Here is a 21,169-nt window from a genome sequence, read left to right on the forward strand (position 1 = left end):
GAAGTTTACTTTGTTTCTTTTACAGCTGTTTAATATCTAATGCAAAGACATCTTCACATTCTTTTCATGAATATTGTTCCTGCAAGATATTACTTTATACGTATTTTATGTACTGTACCAAAGCCTCTGCTCTGCACGTGGTTCCATTAATGTTTCTATATTTTGTTTTGTTATAAATGAACAGAGTTTTTCCTTGCACGAAATCTTTGGTATTAATATTAAAACCAAAAAGGAACTTTTACAGGTCATTGTGCTTTCATTTATTTTCTTTGTAGTTTGAGGTAACTTCTTAATATTTTGCTCTGTTAAGAACTTATTCAAAATACCTTAAAGGGATAGTCTGATAGGAGGAAATGGGATAATTGTATGGTTAGAAGATGAATATTTCTCTCTGCTAGTTGTAGACACCATCTCAATATCTTATTCCTAACTTGAGATATTGTCAAGTGAATGTGACCCACATTGACCGGCTCACTCCACAAACCTTACCTGCAATGGACAACAGTAGGTAGTCTGTGATGTAAGTTCAACTGTTCTGCAACGGCTTTACTTACTAACATTCTTGTAAGTGTATCCTTGAAAACGTGGTACACTTTAAAAGTTTGCTTAGCTTTCAAGGTTCTATGTTGTTTAAAATTTTATCAAAATGCAATTTTTTTTTTCTTTACATAGAAAAGTTATTTTCCTCTGTGATTTAAGTCATTTTTAAAGAAATGTTAATATTATGGAAAGCATTTGCACCTGTATTAACATACAGCGCTGGAATGCCACTTTAATGCCATATCAGGTTAGGCTACAAAGGTAGGTCAAGCTTTCAAACACTATTCACATTTTGCATACCTTTGTATTGAGACAGAATGCATAGCGACGCAGACAACTGAACTGACTAAAGCACTGACTTCAGAGCGGACACCAGAGGTGACATCGTCCGAGGAAACTACAACTCTTACTGCAACCCCACCAGAAGAAACTACCACAGAAATGTGTCCCAGCACTGAAACTACAGAAATCACAAGTACACCAACTCCTTCAACAACACCTACCACTACCCCATCAACAACCCCTACAACAACACCAAGTACAACACCTGCCACTACCCCATCAACTGCCCCTACTACAACTCCAAGTACAACACCTACCACTACCCCATCAACTACCCCTACAACAACACCAAGTACAACACCTACCACTACCCCATTAACAACCCCTACTACAACTCCAAGTACAACATCAACTGAAGTCACTAGCACAGAAATCTGTACCAGCACTGAAACTACAGAAATCACAAGTACAACAACTCTTTTAACAACACCTACCACTATCCCACCAACAACCCCTACAACATCACCAAGTACAACACCTACCACTACTCCATCAACTACCCCTATAACAACTCCAACTACAACACCAACTGAAGTCACTAGCACAGAAATCTGTACCAGCACTGAAACTACAGAAATCACAAGTACACCAACTCCTTCAACAACACCTACCACTACCCCATCAACTACCCCTACTACAACTGTAAGTACAACACCTATTACTACCCCGTCAACAACCCCTACTACAACTCCAAGTACAACACCAACTGAAGGAACTACCACAGAAATGTGTCCAAGCACTGAAACTACAGAAATCACAAGTACACCAACTCCTTCAACAACACCAACCACTACCCCATCAACAACCCTTACTACAACTCCGAGTACAACACCTTCTACTACCCCTACAACAACACCAAGTACAACACCTACCACTACTCCATCAACTACCCCTACTACAACTCCAAGTACAACACCTACCACTACCCCATCAACTACCCCTACTACAACTGTAAGTACAACACCTATTACTACCCCATCAACAACCCCTACTACAACTCCAAGTACAACACCAACTGAAGTCTCTACCACAGAAATCTGTACCAGCACTGAAACTACAGAAATCACGAGTACATCAACTCCTTCAACAACACCTACCACTACCCCATCAACTACCCCTACTACAACTGTAAGTACAACACCAACCGAAGGAACTACCACAGAAATGTGTCCCAGCACTGAAACTACAGAAATCACAAGTACACCAACGCCTTCAACATCACCTACCACTACCCCATCAACAACCCCTACCACAACTCCAAGTACAACACCTACCACTACCCCATCAACTACCCCTACTTCAACTGTAAGTACAACACCTATTACTACCCAATCAACAACCCCTACTACTACTCCAAGTACAACACCAACTGAAGTCACTAGCACAGAAATCTGTACCAGCACTGAAACTACAGAAATCACAAGTACAACTACTCCTTTAACAACACCTACCACTACCCCATCAACAACACCAAGTACAACACCTACCACTACCCCATCAACTACCCCTATTACAACTCCAAGTACAACACCAACTGAAGTCACTAGCACAGAAATCTGTACCAGCACTGAAACTACAGAAATCACAAGTACACCAACTCCTTCAACAACACCTACCACTACCCCATCAACTACCCCTACAACAACTCCAAGTACAACACCTACCACTACCCCATCAACTACCCCTACTACAACTCCAAGTACAACACCCACCACTACCCCATCAACTACCCCTACTTCAACTGTAAGTACAACACCTATTACTACCCAATCAACAACCCCTATTACTACTCCAAGTACAACACCAACTGAAGTCACTAGCACAGAAATCTGTACCAGCACTGAAACTACAGAAATCACAAGTACAACTACTCCTTTAACAACACCTACCACTACCCCATCAACAACACCAAGTACAACACCTACCACTACCCCATCAACTACCCCTATTACAACTCCAAGTACAACACCAACTGAAGTCACTAGCACAGAAATCTGTACCAGCACTGAAACTACAGAAATCACAAGTACACCAACTCCTTCAACAACACCTACCACTACCCCATCAACTACCCCTACAACAACTCCAAGTACAACACCTACCACTACCCCATCAACTACCCCTACTACAACTCCAAGTACAACACCAACCGAAGGAACTACCACAGAAATGTGTCCCAGCACTGAAACTACAGAAATCACAAGTACACCAACGCCTTCAACATCACCTACCACTACCCCATTAACAACCCCTACCACAACTCCAAGTACAACACCTACCACTACCCCATCAACTACCCCTACTTCAACTGTAAGTACAACAACTATTACTACCCAATCAACAACCCCTACTACTACTCCAAGTACAACACCAACTGAAGTCACTAGCACAGAAATCTGTACCAGCACTGAAACTACAGAAATCACAAGTACAACTACTCCTTTCACAACACCTACCACTACCCCATCAACAACACCAAGTACAACACCAACCACTACCCCATCAACTACCCCTATTACAACTCCAAGTACAACACCAACTGAAGTCACTAGCACAGAAATCTGTACCAGCACTGAAACTACAGAAATCACAAGTACACCAACTCCTTCAACAACACCTACCACTACCCCATCAACTACCCCTACAACAACTCCAAGTACAACACCTACCACTACCCCATCAACTACCCCTACTACAACTCCAAGTACAACACCCACCACTACCCCATCAACTACCCCTACTTCAACTGTAAGTACAACACCTATTACTACACAATCAACAACCCCTATTACTACTCCAAGTACAACACCAACTGAAGTCACTAGCACAGAAATCTGTACCAGCACTGAAACTACAGAAATCACAAGTACAACTACTCCTTTAACAACACCTACCACTACCCCATCAACAACACCAAGTACAACACCTACCACTACCCCATCAACTACCCCTATTACAACTCCAAGTACAACACCAACTGAAGTCACTAGCACAGAAATCTGTACCAGCACTGAAACTACAGAAATCACAAGTACACCAACTCCTTCAACAACACCTACCACTACCCCATCAACTACCCCTACAACAACTCCAAGTACAACACCTACCACTACCCCATCAACTACCCCTACTACAACTCCAAGTACAACACCAACCGAAGGAACTACCACAGAAATGTGTCCCAGCACTGAAACTACAGAAATCACAAGTACACCAACGCCTTCAACATCACCTACCACTACCCCATCAACAACCCCTACCACAACTCCAAGTACAACACCTACCACTACCCCATCAACTACCCCTACTTCAACTGTAAGTACAACACCTATTACTACCCAATCAACAACCCCTACTACTACTCCAAGTACAACACCAACTGAAGTCACTAGCACAGAAATCTGTACCAGCACTGAAACTACAGAAATCACAAGTACAACTACTCCTTTCACAACACCTACCACTACCCCATCAACAACACCAAGTACAACACCAACCACTACCCCATCAACTACCCCTATTACAACTCCAAGTACAACACCAACTGAAGTCACTAGCACAGAAATCTGTACCAGCACTGAAACTACAGAAATCACAAGTACACCAACTCCTTCAACAACACCTACCACTACCCCATCAACTACCCCTACAACAACTCCAAGTACAACACCTACCACTACCCCATCAACTACCCCTACTACAACTCCAAGTACAACACCCACCACTACCCCATCAACTACCCCTACTTCAACTGTAAGTACAACACCTATTACTACACAATCAACAACCCCTATTACTACTCCAAGTACAACACCAACTGAAGTCACTAGCACAGAAATCTGTACCAGCACTGAAACTACAGAAATCACAAGTAGAACTACTCCTTTAACAACACTTACCACTACCCCATCAACAACACCAAGTACAACACCTACCATTACCCCATCATCTACCCCTATTACAACTCCAAGTACAACACCAACTGAAGTCACTAGCACAGAAATCTGTACCAGCACTGAAACTACAGAAATCACAAGTACACCAACTCCTTCAACAACACCTACCACTACCCTGTCAACTACCCCTACAACAACTCCAAGTACAACACCTACCACTACCCCTTCAACTACCCCTACTACAACTCCAAGTACAACACCAACCGAAGGAACTTCTACAGAAATGTGTCCCAGCACTGAAACTACAGAAATCACAAGTACACCAACGCCTTCAACATCACCTACCACTACCCCATCAACAACCCCTACCACAACTCCAAGTACAACACCTACCACTACCCCATCAACTACCCCTACTTCAACTGTAAGTACAACACCTATTACTACCCAATCAACAACCCCTATTACTACTCCAAGTACAACACCAACTGAAGTCACTAGCACAGAAATCTGTACCAGCACTGAAACTACAGAAATCACAAGTACAACTACTCCTTTAACAACACCTACCACTACCCCATCAACAACACCAAGTGCAACACCAACCACTACCCCATCAACTACCCCTATTACAACTTCAAGTACAACACCAACTGAAGTCACTAGCACAGAAATCTGTACCAGCACTGAAACTACAGAAATCACAAGTACACCAACTCCTTCAACAACACCTACCACTACCCCATCAACTACCCCTACAACAACTCCAAGTACAACACCTACCACTACCCCATCAACTACCCCTACTACAACTCCAAGTACAACACCCACCACTACCCCATCAACTACCCCTACTTCAACTGTAAGTACAACACCTATTACTACACAATCAACAACCCCTATTACTACTCCAAGTACAACACCAACTGAAGTCACTAGCACAGAAATCTGTACCAGCACTGAAACTACAGAAATCACAAGTAGAACTACTCCTTTAACAACACTTACCACTACCCCATCAACAACACCAAGTACAACACCTACCATTACCCCATCATCTACCCCTATTACAACTCCAAGTACAACACCAACTGAAGTCACTAGCACAGAAATCTGTACCAGCACTGAAACTACAGAAATCACAAGTACACCAACTCCTTCAACAACACCTACCACTACCCTGTCAACTACCCCTACAACAACTCCAAGTACAACACCTACCACTACCCCTTCAACTACCCCTACTACAACTCCAAGTACAACACCAACCGAAGGAACTTCTACAGAAATGTGTCCCAGCACTGAAACTACAGAAATCACAAGTACACCAACGCCTTCAACATCACCTACCACTACCCCATCAACAACCCCTACCACAACTCCAAGTACAACACCTACCACTACCCCATCAACTACCCCTACTTCAACTGTAAGTACAACACCTATTACTACCCAATCAACAACCCCTATTACTACTCCAAGTACAACACCAACTGAAGTCACTAGCACAGAAATCTGTACCAGCACTGAAACTACAGAAATCACAAGTACAACTACTCCTTTAACAACACCTACCACTACCCCATCAACAACACCAAGTGCAACACCAACCACTACCCCATCAACTACCCCTATTACAACTTCAAGTACAACACCAACTGAAGTCACTAGCACAGAAATCTGTACCAGCACTGAAACTACAGAAATCACAAGTACACCAACTCCTTCAACAACACCTACCACTACCCCATCAACTACCCCTACAACAACTCCTTCAACAACACCTACCACTACCCCATCAACTACCCCTACTACAACTCCAAGTACAACACCAACCGAAGGAACTACCACAGAAATGTGTCCCAGCACTGAAACTACAAAAATCACAAGTACACCAACGCCTTCAACATCACCTACCACTACCCCATCAACAACACCTACCACAACTCCAAGTACAACACCTACCACTACCCCATCAACTACCCCTAATACAACTCCAAGTACAACACCCACCACTACCCCATCAACTACCCCTATTACAACTCCAAGGACAACACCAACTGAAGTCACTAGCACAGAAATCTGTACCAGCACTGAAACTACAGAAATCACAAGTACACCAACTCCTTCAACAACACCTACCACTACCCCATCAACTACCCCTACAACAACTCCTTCAACAACACCTACCACTACCCCATCAACTACCCCTACTACAACTCCAAGTACAACTCCTACCACTACCCAATCAACTACCCCTACTACAACTCCAAGTACAACACCCACCACTACCCCATCAACTACCCCTACTTCAACTGTAAGTACAACACCTATTACTACCCAATCAACAACCCCTATTACTACTCCAAGTACAACACCAACTGAAGTCACTAGCACAGAAATCTGTACCAGCACTGAAACTACAGAAATCACAAGTACAACTACTCCTTTAACAACACCTACCACTACCCCATCAACAACACCAAGTACAACACCTACCATTACCCCATCAACTACCCCTATTACAACTCCAAGTACAACACCAACTGAAGTCACTAGCACAGAAATCTGTACCAGCACTGAAACTACAGAAATCACAAGTACACCAACTCCTTCAACAACACCTACCACTACCCCATCAACTACCCCTACAACAACTCCAAGTACAACACCTACCACTACCCCATCAACTACCCCTACTACAACTCCAAGTACAACACCAACCGAAGGAACTACCACAGAAATGTGTCCCAGCACTGAAACTACAGAAATCACAAGTACACCAACGCCTTCAACATCACCTACCACTACCCCATCAACAACCCCTACCACAACTCCAAGTACAACACCTACCACTACCCCATCAACTACCCCTACTTCAACTGTAAGTACAACACCTATTACTACCCAATCAACAACCCCTACTACTACTCCAAGTACAACACCAACTGAAGTCACTAGCACAGAAATCTGTACCAGCACTGAAACTACAGAAATCACAAGTACAACTACTCCTTTAACAACACCTACCACTACCCCATCAACAACACCAAGTACAACACCTACCACTACCCCATCAACTACCCCTATTACAACTCCAAGTACAACACCAACTGAAGTCACTAGCACAGAGATCTGTACCAGCACTGAAACTACAGAAATCACAAGTACAACTGCTCCTTTAACAACACCTACCACTACCCCATCAACAACACCAAGTACAACACCTACCACTACCCCATCAACTACCATTTTTACAACTCCAAGTACAACACCAACTGAAGTCACCAGCACAGAAATCTGTACCAGCACTGAAACTACAGAAATCACAAGTACACCAACTCCTTCAACAACACCTACCACTACCCCATCAACTACCCCTACAACAACTCCAAGTACAACACCTACCACTACCCCATCAACTACCCCTACTACAACTCCAAGTACAACACCCACCACTACCCCATCAACTACCCCTACTTCAACTGTAAGTACAACACCTATTACTACCCAATCAACAACCCCTACTACTACTCCAAGTACAACACCAACTGAAGTCACTAGCACAGAAATCTGTACCAGCACTGAAACTACAGAAATCACAAGTACAACTACTCCTTTAACAACACCTACCACTACCCCATCAACAACACCAAGTACAACACCAACCACTACCCCATCAACTACCCCTATTACAACTTCAAGTACAACACCAACTGAAGTCACTAGCACAGAAATCTGTACCAGCACTGAAACTACAGAAACCAGCACTGAAACTACAGAAATCACAAGTACAACTACTCCTTTAACAACACCTACCACTACCCCATCAAAAACACCAAGTACAACACCTACCACTACCCCATCAACTACCCCTATTACAACTCCAAGTACAACACCAACTGAAGTCACTAGCACAGAGATCTGTACCAGCACTGAAACTACAGAAATCACAAGTACAACTGCTCCTTTAACAACACCTACCATTACCCCATCAACAACACCAAGTACAACACCTACCACTACCCCATCAACTACCCCTATTACAACTCCAAGTACAACACCAACTGAAGTCACTAGCACAGAAATCTGTACCAGCACTGAAACTACAGAAACCAGCACTGAAACTACAGAAATCACAAGTACAACTACTCCTTTAACAACACCTACCACTACCCCATCAAAAACACCAAGTACAACACCTACCACTACCCCATCAACTACCCCTATTACAACTCCAAGTACAACACCAACTGAAGTCACTAGCACAGAGATCTGTACCAGCACTGAAACTACAGAAATCACAAGTACAACTGCTCCTTTAACAACACCTACCACTACCCCATCAACAACACCAAGTACAACACCTACCACTACCCCATCAACTACCATTTTTACAACTCCAAGTACAACACCAACTGAAGTCACTAGCACAGAAATCTGTACCAGCACTGAAACTACAAAAATCACAAGTACACCAACTCCTTCAACAACACCTACCACTACCCCATCAACTACCCCTACAACAACTCCAAGTACAACACCTACCACTACCCCATCAACTACCCCTACTACAACTCCAAGTACAACACCCACCACTACCCCATCAACTACCCCTACTTCAACTGTAAGTACAACACCTATTACTACCCAATCAACAACCCCTACTACTACTCCAAGTACAACACCAACTGAAGTCACTAGCACAGAAATCTGTACCAGCACTGAAACTACAGAAATCACAAGTACAACTACTCCTTTAACAACACCTACCATTACCCCATCAACAACACCAAGTACAACACCTACCACTACCCCATCAACTACCCCTATTACAACTCCAAGTACAACACCAACTGAAGTCTCTAGCACAGAAATCTGTACCAGCACTGAAACTACAGAAATCACAAGTACACCAACTCCTTCAACAACACCTACCACTACCCCATCAACTACCCCTACAACAACTCCAAGTACAACACCTACCACTATCCCATCAACTACCCCTACTACAACTCCAAGTACACCACCCACCACTACCCCATCAACTACCCCTACTTCAACTGTAGGTACAACACCTATTACTACCCAATCAACAACCCCTATTACTACTCCAAGTACATCACCAACTGAAGTCACTAGCACAGAAATCTGTACCAGCACTGAAACTACAGAAATCACAAGTACAACTACTCCTTTAACAACACCTACCACTACCCCATCAACAACACCAAGTACAACACCTACCACTACCCCATCAACTACCCCTATTACAACTCCAAGTACAACACCAACTGAAGTCACTAGCACAGAAATCTGTACCAGCACTGAAACTACAGAAATCACAAGTACACCAACTCCTTCAACAACACCTACCACTACCCCATCAACTACGCCTACAACAACTCCAAATACAACACCTACCACTACCCCATCAACTACCCCTACTACAACTCCAAGTACAACACCAACCGAAGGAACTACCACAGAAATGTGTCCCAGCACTGAAACTACAGAAATCACAAGTACACCAACCCCTTCAACATCACCTACCACTACCCCATCAACAACCCCTACCACAACTCAAAGTACAACACCTATTACTACCCCATCAACTACCCCTACTTCAACTGTAAGTACAACACCTACCACTACCCCATCAACTACCCCTACAACAACTCCAAGTACAACACCTACCACTACCCCATCAACTACCCCTACTACAACTCCAAGTACAACACCCACCACTACCCCATCAACTACCCCTATTACAACTCCAAGTACAACACCAACTGAAGTCACTAGCACAGAAATCTGTACTAGCACTGAAACTACAGAAATCACAAGTACACCAACTCCTTCAACAACACCTACCACTACCTCATCAACTACCCCTACAACAACTCCAAGTACAACACCTACCACTACCCCATCAACTACCCCTACTACAACTCCAAGTACAACACCTACCACTACACAATCAACTACCCCTATTACAACTCCAAGTACAACACCAACCGAAGGAACTACCACAGAAATGTGTCCCAGCACTGAAACTACAGAAATCACAAGTACACCAACGCCTTCAACATCACCCACCACTACCCCATCAACTACCCCTACTTCAACTGTAGGTACAACACCTATTACTACCCAATCAACAACCCCTATTACTACTCCAAGTACATCACCAACTGAAGTCACTAGCACAGAAATCTGTACCAGCACTGAAACTACAGAAATCACAAGTACAGCTACTCCTTTAACAACACCTACCACTACCCCATCAACAACACCAAGTACAACACCTACCACTACCCCATCAACTACCCCTATTACAACTCCAAGTACAACACCAACTGAAGTCACTAGCACAGAAATCTGTACCAGCACTGAAACTACAGAAATCACAAGTACACCAACTCCTTCAACAACACCTACCACTACCCCATCAACTACGCCTACAACAACTCCAAATACAACACCTACCACTACCCCATCAACAACCCCTACTACAACTCCAAGTACAACACCAACCGAAGGAACTACCACAGAAATGTGTCCCAGCACTGAAACTACAGAAATCACAAGTACACCAACGCCTTCAACATCACCTACCACTACCCCATCAACAACCCCTACCACAACTCAAAGTACAACACCTATTACTACCCCATCAACTACCCCTACTTCAACTGTAAGTACAACACCTACCACTACCCCATCAACTACCCCTACAACAACTCCAAGTACAACACCTACCACTACCCCATCAACTACCCCTACTACAACTCCAAGTACAACACCCACCACTACCCCATCAACTACCCCTACTTCAACTGTAGGTACAACACCTATTACTACCCAATCAACTACCCCTACTTCAACTGTAAGTACAACACCTACCACTACCCCATCAACTACCCCTACAACAACTCCAAGTACAACACCTACCACTACCCCATCAACTACCCCTACTACAACTCCAAGTACAACACCTACCACTACCCAATCAACTACCCCTATTACAACTCCAAGTACAACACCAACCGAAGGAACTACCACAGAAATGTGTCCCAGCACTGAAACTACAGAAATCACAAGTACACCAACGCCTTCAACATCACCTACCACTACCCCATCAACAACCCCTACCACAACTCCAAGTACAACACCTACCACTACCCCATCAACTACCCCTACTTCAACTGTAAGTACAACACCTATTACTACCCAATCAACAACCCCTATTACTACTCAAAGTACAGCACCAACTGAAGTCACTACCACAGAAATCTGTACCAGCACTGAAACTACAGAAATCACAAGTACAACTACTCCTTTAACAACACCTACCACTACCCCATCAACAACACCAAGTTCAACACCTACCACTACCCCATCAACAACCCCTATTACAACTCCAAGTACAACACCAACTGAAGTCACTAGCACAGAAATCTGTACCAGCACTGAAACTACAGAAATCACAAGTACACCAACTCCTTCAACAACACCTACCACTACCCCATCAACTACCCCTACAACAACTCCAAGTACAACACCTACCACTACCCCATCAACTACCCCTACTACAACTCCAAGTACAACACCAACCGAAGGAACTACCACAGAAATGTGTCCCAGCACTGAAACTACAGAAATCACAAGTACACCAACGCCTTCAACATCACCTACCACTACCCCATCAACAACCCCTACCACAACTCCAAGTACAACACCTACCACTACCCCATCAACTACCCCTACTTCAACTGTAAGTACAACACCTATTACTACCCAATCAACAACCCCTATTACTACTCCAAGTACAACACCAACTGAAGTCACTAGCACAGAAATCTGTACCAGCACTGAAACTACAGAAATCACAAGTACAACTACTCCTTTAACAACACCTACCACTACCCCATCAACAACACCAAGTTCAACACCTACCACTACCCCATCAACAACCCCTATTACAACTCCAAGTACAACACCAACTGAAGTCACTAGCACAGAAATCTGTACCAGCACTGAAACTACAGAAATCACAAGTACACCAACTCCTTCAACAACACCTACCACTACCCCATCAACTACCCCTACAACAACTCCAAGTACAACACCTACCACTACCCAATCAACTACCCCTACTACAACTCCAAGTACAACACCCACCACTACCCCATCAACTACCCCTACTTCAACTGTAAGTACAACACCTATTACTACCCAATCAACAACCCCTATTACTACTCCAAGTACAACACCAACTGAAGTCACTAGCACAGAAATCTGTACCAGCACTGAAACTACAGAAATCACAAGTACAACTACTCCTTTAACAACACCTACCACTACCCCATCAACAACACCAAGTTCAACACCTACCACTACCCCATCAACAACCCCTATTACAACTCCAAGTACAACACCAACTGAAGTCACTAGCACAGAAATCTGTACCAGCACTGAAACTACAGAAATCACAAGTACACCAACTCCTTCAACAACACCTACCACTACCCCATCAACTACCCCTACAACAACTCCAAGTACAACACCTACCACTACCCAATCAACTACCCCTACTACAACTCCAAGTACAACACCCACCACTACCCCATCAACTACCCCTACTTCAACTGTAAGTACAACACCTATTACTACCCAATCAACAACCCCTATTACTACTCCAAGTACAACACCAACTGAAGTCACTAGCACAGAAATCTGTACCAGCACTGAAACTACAGAAATCACAAGTACAACTACTCCTTTAACAACACCTACCACTACCCCATCAACAACACCAAGTACAACACCTACCACTACCCCATCAACTACCCCTATTACAACTCCAAGTACAACACCAACTGAAGTCACTAGCACAGAAATCTGTACCAGCACTGAAACTACAGAAATCACAAGTACACCAACTCCTTCAACAACACCTACCACTACCCCATCAACTACCCCTACAACAACTCCAAGTACAACACCTACCACTACCCCATCAACTACCCCTACTACAACTCCAAGTACAACACCAACCGAAGGAACTACCACAGAAATGTGTCCCAGCACTGAAACTACAGAAATCACAAGTACACCAACGCCTTCAACATCACCTACCACTACCCCATCAACAACCCCTACCACAACTCAAAGTACAACACCTATTACTACCCCATCAACTACCCCTACTTCAACTGTAAGTACAACACCTATTACTACCCAATCAACAACCCCTATTACTACTCAAAGTACAACACCAACTGAAGTCACTACCACAGAAATCTGTACCAGCACTGAAACTACAGAAATCACAAGTACAACTACTCCTTTAACAACACCTACCACTACCCCATCAACAACACCAAGTACAACACCTACCACTACCCCATCAACTACCCCTACAACAACTCCAAGTACAACACCTACCACTACCCCATCAACTACCCCTACTACAACTCCAAGTACAACACCCACCACTACCCCATCAACTACCCCTACTTCAACTGTAAGTACAACACCTATTACTACCCAATCAACAACCCCTATTACTACTCCAAGTACAACACCAACTGAAGTCACTAGCACAGAAATCTGTACCAGCACTGAAACTACAGAAATCACAAGTACAACTACTCCTTTAACAACACCTACCACTACCCCATCAACAACACCAAGTACAACACCTACCACTACCCCATCAACTACCCCTATTACAACTCCAAGTACAACACCAACTGAAGTCACTAGCACAGAAATCTGTACCAGCACTGAAACTACAGAAATCACAAGTACACCAACTCCTTCAACAACACCTACCACTACCCCATCAACTACCCCTACAACAACTCCAAGTACAACACCTACCACTACCCCATCAACTACCCCTACTGTAAGTACAACACCTATTACTACCCAATCAACAACCCCTACTACTACTCCAAGTACAACACCAACTGAAGTCACTACCACAGAAATCTGTACCAGCACTGAAACTACAGAAATCACAAGTACAACACCACCTACCACTACCCCATCAACACCCCCTACTACAACTCCGAGTACAACACCTACTACTACACCATCAACAACCCCTACTACAACTCCAAGTACAACACCAACTGAAGGAACTACCACAGAAATCTGTACCAGCACTGAAACCATCCCCTCAAGAACCCCTAGCAGTACTCTGCCATCTACCTCAACTGCAACTCCAGCTACGACTCTAGGTATGAAATAATTTTTCAGTAAAGTAGAAATGTAAATACGTTTTTGTGGTTAATAGCATTCTCTGAAACATCTGTAAAATACAATAATTGAAATAGAAGCTGTAGTTGAACTTTTGTGCCTTTTTTGCTGTTCAGATAAGGTATTCTGAAAGCATATATTCTAAATCATGAATCCAAAAGAAAGAAGTAATGCCACAGTTGTAAAAATGTTTCTTTTTCTGTGGGGGAGGGGGGGGGGTTAGGTTGGAGGGGAAATGGAGTAAATAAGAAACATCAAGAAGCCTTATTCAACAACCTAATATACATTGGCAATACTCTCTTCTGTACAATTCTCCTAATGCTATTGTGATACTGCTATGTTTTTCTTCAGTTAAACTATCAACAGTCAGCTGTGCTCACAATGCATTTAGTCCTCTCCTTGCTTTTGGAGGGGGGGAGGGCATTCTTTCACTTTTTGAGGGAGGAGGAAGGGGAATAAATCAGCTCGTCAATGACAAAAAGTTTGAATGTATCCTGGAATATTTGAGTGCAAACAATTTGCTGTTCAGAGAATCTACTGTCTGTTCTCTTATAAAACACTTGTTACGGAAATTTTCATTGTTGCTTTTACAAGACAATGACAGTTATTCGTACAGCTAGTAATTGAACATAACATATATCATCCTTTGCTGAAAATCAACAGCGACATCGACTTTGACTGTTACCATGGAGACGACTCCTGAAAACTGCACTGAGACTCCCTCCGTCACAACATTTACACCGACCATTACGGAGGTCGTGACCACGACGACCTATACAGAAAGCACGCCAGAGACAACATCAACTGAACCTACCACAGTGACCTTGAACTTCACGACACCGACGACCTCTGGTAAAGTACTTCTGCAATACTGCAGTGTTATGTTTCAATGTTGGCCAGATAGCAAATCATGTGAACCAGCTGGTGCCTAACATACGGTCCGAGCGAATGTTGTTACATTGGCCTTTGACCCTAAGCTTCATATGATCCTGAAACCAAAAACAAAACAAACAAGGATTTGGAGGACCTTTTTTTACTTCCTCCTCTGTCCCAAATTGGTTGTTCGAGGGTAAGTGTCCGATAGCTTCAACTCAGACCTGTTGTAGTTTTCGAACGCCCAACGATCATAACAGACTCTACAATCTCAGTCTAATGGCCTTCCTAGCATCAGGTGAGTATTTTGACAATAATGTTTTCTTGAGTTAAACTCCCCTTTTTAGTATACATGTGAGAGGTAAGTAGCTTCTTCAATGGATATGATTAAACCTGTAAGCTCTTTGTTGTAACAACATACAATTTTTGAGAATGCTAGTAATGATTCGGCAATTAGTAGTTGTTATGAAGACTACAAAATAGTGCAGCATATCAGATTCAGAGGATCATGAATCACTTGATGATACTATTTCTATAAAGCCTGTGATGGCTATGATACTACTAAAGTAGGAGCCTATGAAGGTTATGATACTATTAAAACAGGAGCCTATGAAGGCTATGATACTATTCAAACAGGAGCCTATGAAGGCTATGATACTATTAAAACAGGAGCCTATGAAGGCTATGATACTATTAAAACAGGAGCCTATGAAGGCTATGATACTATTAAAACAGGAGCCTATGAAGGCTATGATACTATTAAAACAGGAGCCTATGAAGGCTATGATACTATTAAAACAGGAGCTTATGAAGGCTATGACACTATTAAAACAGGAACCTATGAAGGCTATGATACTATTAAAACAGGAGCCTATGAAGGCTATGATACTATTAAAACAGGAGCCTATGAAGGCTATGGTACTATTAAAACAGGTTGAAATAGGTCTGGCATACTTGGAGTTTATGCACTCCTGATGGAATTATCTGTTCAGGGGTAAGAACCATCAAGTATCAATATTGCATTGTAAGCAAAACAGTAATACCAATATAATGAAGTGCCAACCCTGTAAATCCTTAGTTTGGTGGACAAGACAACATTACAACTATCTGTTTCTTAATTATAGCCTGTAGGTGTATCACTGTGTCCTGCAGTAGATAGGCCTATGTCTAGGATATGTTGGGCGATATTTTGTGCACTTGCCACTATCATATCGGATTAGGGTTGTAATGGCTTAGTTTTCCAAGTACATTGATTTATACTACAAGACAAGGCCATCAAACCCCTTTATGTGTAAAGTGACAGTTTCTTCATAAATTCTGAAAGAGGTATTTGAGTTACTATGTTAAATCCAGTAAATGCTGGTGAACAATTGTCTTCTTTCCATATTTGTACTTTAAGTTTTCACATTTTGTGTACTTAATTGATAATTTCTGTTCAATATTGACTACAAATCTGCGAGAGGAAACAACAAGAGAGCAGAATGTTAATTGTTTACAACTGTCAACCAGCTGCTCAACTGATATTTTAATTGCCACATCTCACCTTTCACAATAAATCGAGAAGACAGCTTGAAAGAACAATTCACTACACTCTGTAATGTATAGTACATGACAACCCTATACTATATATAGATAGATAGATATATATATATATACATATATATATATACATATATATATATATATATATATATATATATATATATATATATATATATATATATATATATATATATATATATATATATATATATATATATATAGAACTATATATATACATATAGAACTGATATGGGAAGTGCAATCATTTAAAACAACACCAGTTTCCTGATTTCAACAAGAGCAACATATGACTGAAAATCAATAATATAACACACAGGAGACAAGCTGCTCTACATTTGTTTTATACCACATCTTTAGAAACAGCAACTTGTTCTCCTGAGGAAACAGTTTCCACTGTAGGTCATACCAGCAAGTCGCTGACCCAATCATTGCATACATCGACAGAAAATAATGAAACACCTGGTACGACAATAAACAGCTTCTCGCCTCATACGAGTCAACCTATGACATCTGCCACTAGTTCTGAACAGGCAACTCGAGAAGGTAATTATCTCTCGCACACACATACACGCACATACACCGCTCTTTTGATATATGTACATCATGGATAGCATTATTTCCTGTACTGTATTGTCCATCATTTTGAAGACAAAGCATTTGTTGCCACACGTTCACATCACAAGGTGAAGAATGTTCCTTAATACAAAGAATACAAAAGTCAACTTGTATTACCACTGATAATGGCTATGATATACTTTGATATACTCTGGCTATGATATAGTTTGTGTTGATGTGTGTCCACAATTACAACAACACAAACACAAAAGAGTAATTCTCAAGAGCTGTTTATGGTACCAAATTTTGCTATGTACAGAACCCCTCCCCCCCCCCCATAATAAACAAACCCCAGAAATTTACAGTACAGTTGATACACTGATTTTTTAGCTTTTCTGACAATAAATCCAGACAACCGTGGCTTGGAATAAAAATTTCAGGATATACTTTACTGGGAGATTAGCTGGAGTATGTCCTTGCTCCCTTGTTGTTTTTGTGTCTGTGTTAGGTGTACAGCAATATGATGTCAGTTCCCAGGTGATGGTGGAGGAGTGGATGGACTTTCATTGGGCACACTCTAGCAAAAAAAACAACATATATTTCAAGAAGGGATATCAGAAATATCTGTATGTATACAAAGAAAGTCATGATAACGATAACGTTCTCGACAATTGCAGTATATTTTTTCCCGCTTCTTTTCTGGGCCTTAGGCGCAAAACCCTCGGGAATTATTATTGTATAGTAATAAGTAATAAGAGCAGATGTCAGTTTTTTTCCCCGTCTTTCCTTTTTTCTCCTTCTTTATGATGGTGAGATAATAAAAGCCTAGATTTCTCTCCCCCAATGATATTAAACATACTAGTCGGTAGATCGTGGCATGCAGCTTAGATTTCGGATAGAGCTGGTAGGGGTAGTTAAGTCATCTGTGTGCATGGTTTATCGATGCTGTTTTAATTGTAGGAGATTTTACACTCATAGAAGAGGAGTACTGCCAGTGGGAGGATTGGTGTGACGATGAGAATCTTGGCACTGAGTACCTGTACCAAGATGAGATTGAAAACAAAGATAGCTGCGGCCAAGACATATGTCTTCTCCCGATTGAGATAGAGTGTGTCTCCACGGTCAGTAACCAGAGCTCTCAGGCGTACCCATGGGTGACCTGTCACCCATGGAGAGGCCTCTATTGCAATGCCACTGCCTCTGCCAGTGGGTATTGCGAGAATTTCATGATAAGATTCAAGTGTTGTTACCTAATCCATGTGACTCGTTCAAAGCATACAGCATCTATGAATACCACATCAACTCTGGGTCCATCCACTACACAGCCACTCACAACCAACCCACCCACAACAGCTACACCAGGTAAAAAGTGTCACAGTCTCTCAGCACCTCCCAGCACCACACTACCAACTGTATCCCCATCCCTCTTCTCTTCCCCTTGGCACCTCAATTTCTGTCTCGGTAACGACTATAGTTTCCAATATGCATGTTATTTGACAGAGCTGGGTAAATCTGTTTTGTGTGTGTGCTAGCATCGAAAGCCGTACCAAGTAATCCCTGTTGCTTTTTTTTTATATCCTGGGGTCTTTGTCTTCTTTGAACAGCATTTCTTAGAGATCCTTTCTTTTATAGTATATTTTAGTGAGGCGCTTTTAAATCTGGTGCAGCACTAAGCCTACCCCCTTTTGCAAGGCAATCTACACACTGAACATCGGTCTTGTCAGTCTTAGTAGCACAGACTGCAAATACCTCATGGTGGTTATGTCGGATCTATTGTAAAAACACCCACTTTGATATAGCTTTGTTTCACTTATCTGTGTCTACCTCTGATCTCTACTGGCCCTTTCTCTTTTGTCTTTCTTGTTTAATTGCATTGTTTATTTTCTGATGTTTAAAGGGGTATGATGTGAGAGAAACAGGCAATGGTTTCCCCAAAGTGAGCTTATATTCTTTATAGGGAGGGTTCGAAAATATAATGTGTATAGCTTTTACAAATTTGTTGTTATGTTACAGACGATGTTCACTGTTTTAATAAGAGGGGATATTTATGTAGTGCCTAACATGATTAAAGTAGCTGTGAGATAGGGGTGTGGGTTGCGCCTTGATCTAGAGAGATCAGTATTCCAGTGATGTAGTGTGGGTTCTAGGGAGATCAGCATTCCATGCATAGACTGTGGGTTGCACCCTAATCTAGGGAGATAAGTATTCCAGGGATGGAGTGTGGGTTGCACCCTAATCTAGGGAGATCAGCATTCCCTGCATGGAGTGTGGGTTGCACCCTAATCTAGGGAGATCAGCATTCCATGGATGGAGTGTGGGTTGCACCCAAATCTAGGGAGATCAGTATTCCATGGATGGAGTGTGGGTTCTAGGGATAATCAGTAATCCATGGATGTGGTTTGGATTCAATGGTGATGTTCATTCAGTACCCACACTGTAACATAATTGCTGTGATAACCAACCAGAATGTGATCAGAGTGTGAAGCCATTACCTTACTATTGGGTAAACGGTAAATTTCATCAAAGAAAGCACGATCATGTGTCGACATCTTTTAGCCAGGATCCTTTGTAAGGTAACTGGTAATGGGAGAGTACAACAAATGAAATCATTGTTTACATTCACATCAATTTACTAAACAGGAACGGATACGTCGAATCCATACAAGACCACAAGTGCATCAAGCCATGCTTCTACAGGAAAACCTATTACCACTGTTGCAGAACACTCCACACAATCACAGGGTGTACTCACAACTCAGGGAGGAACCACCATTGCATTCCCCACACCGGGAATACCGTCCACCCATTTAACACCATCTGTTATTCAAACAACTACACCTGAAATCACACCAATTTCACACACAGTAACACCAAGTGTATCAACTTCAACTGAAACAGGAAAACCCATTACAACAATTACAGAATTCTCAACTGAAACACAAGGTTTAGTGACAACTCAAGGAAGTACCAACACTGTGTCTGGAATAACAGGAACACCATCCATACACCTAACACCATCTGTTATTCAAACAACATCACCTGAAATCACACCTAGTTCACACACAGTAACAGCAAGTGTATCAAGTCCTCTTTCGACACCAGAACAGGTCACCACACCAGGTAATACATAT

General features: G+C 42.3%; 3 protein-coding genes across 22 annotated transcripts in view; 2 read left to right on the plus strand and 1 right to left on the minus strand.

Moving 5' to 3' along the window:
• LOC139984633 (uncharacterized) overlaps positions 1 to 21,169 on the plus strand; it is a 105,114-nt gene that overhangs the window by 67,967 nt on the left and 15,978 nt on the right. For 3 of the 20 annotated variants that reach the window (XM_071998602.1, XM_071998603.1, XM_071998589.1), the window contains 2 exons: positions 17,841 to 18,026; positions 20,679 to 21,158. The exons of 16 other annotated variants lie outside the window; for them this stretch is intronic. In XM_071998602.1, coding sequence (XP_071854703.1) covers positions 17,841 to 18,026; positions 20,679 to 21,158 — 666 coding nt within the window. Of the gene's footprint in view, positions 1 to 17,840; positions 18,027 to 18,998; positions 21,159 to 21,169 lie in introns of those variants that run through there. One more of the 20 variants, XM_071998599.1, reaches the window with a different exon arrangement.
• On the plus strand, positions 843 to 8,938 carry LOC139984461 (uncharacterized). Its single transcript, XM_071998376.1, has 2 exons — positions 843 to 8,569; positions 8,835 to 8,938. The coding sequence occupies exons 1-2, from the start codon at positions 982 to 984 to the stop codon at positions 8,936 to 8,938; spliced, it is 7,692 nt and encodes a 2,563-aa protein (XP_071854477.1). The 5' UTR covers positions 843 to 981.
• Positions 11,647 to 15,434, minus strand: LOC139984462 (uncharacterized). Its single transcript, XM_071998377.1, has 3 exons — positions 15,428 to 15,434; positions 11,825 to 13,948; positions 11,647 to 11,776 (listed from the first exon to the last, which is right to left on the minus strand). Exons 1-2 carry the CDS (start codon positions 15,432 to 15,434, stop codon positions 12,036 to 12,038), a joined length of 1,920 nt encoding a protein of 639 aa, XP_071854478.1. The 3' UTR covers positions 11,647 to 11,776; positions 11,825 to 12,035.

Source organism: Apostichopus japonicus, chromosome 17 (assembly GCF_037975245.1).
Source record: "Apostichopus japonicus isolate 1M-3 chromosome 17, ASM3797524v1, whole genome shotgun sequence".
NCBI classification, from domain to species: Eukaryota; Metazoa; Echinodermata; class Holothuroidea; order Aspidochirotida; family Stichopodidae; genus Apostichopus; species Apostichopus japonicus.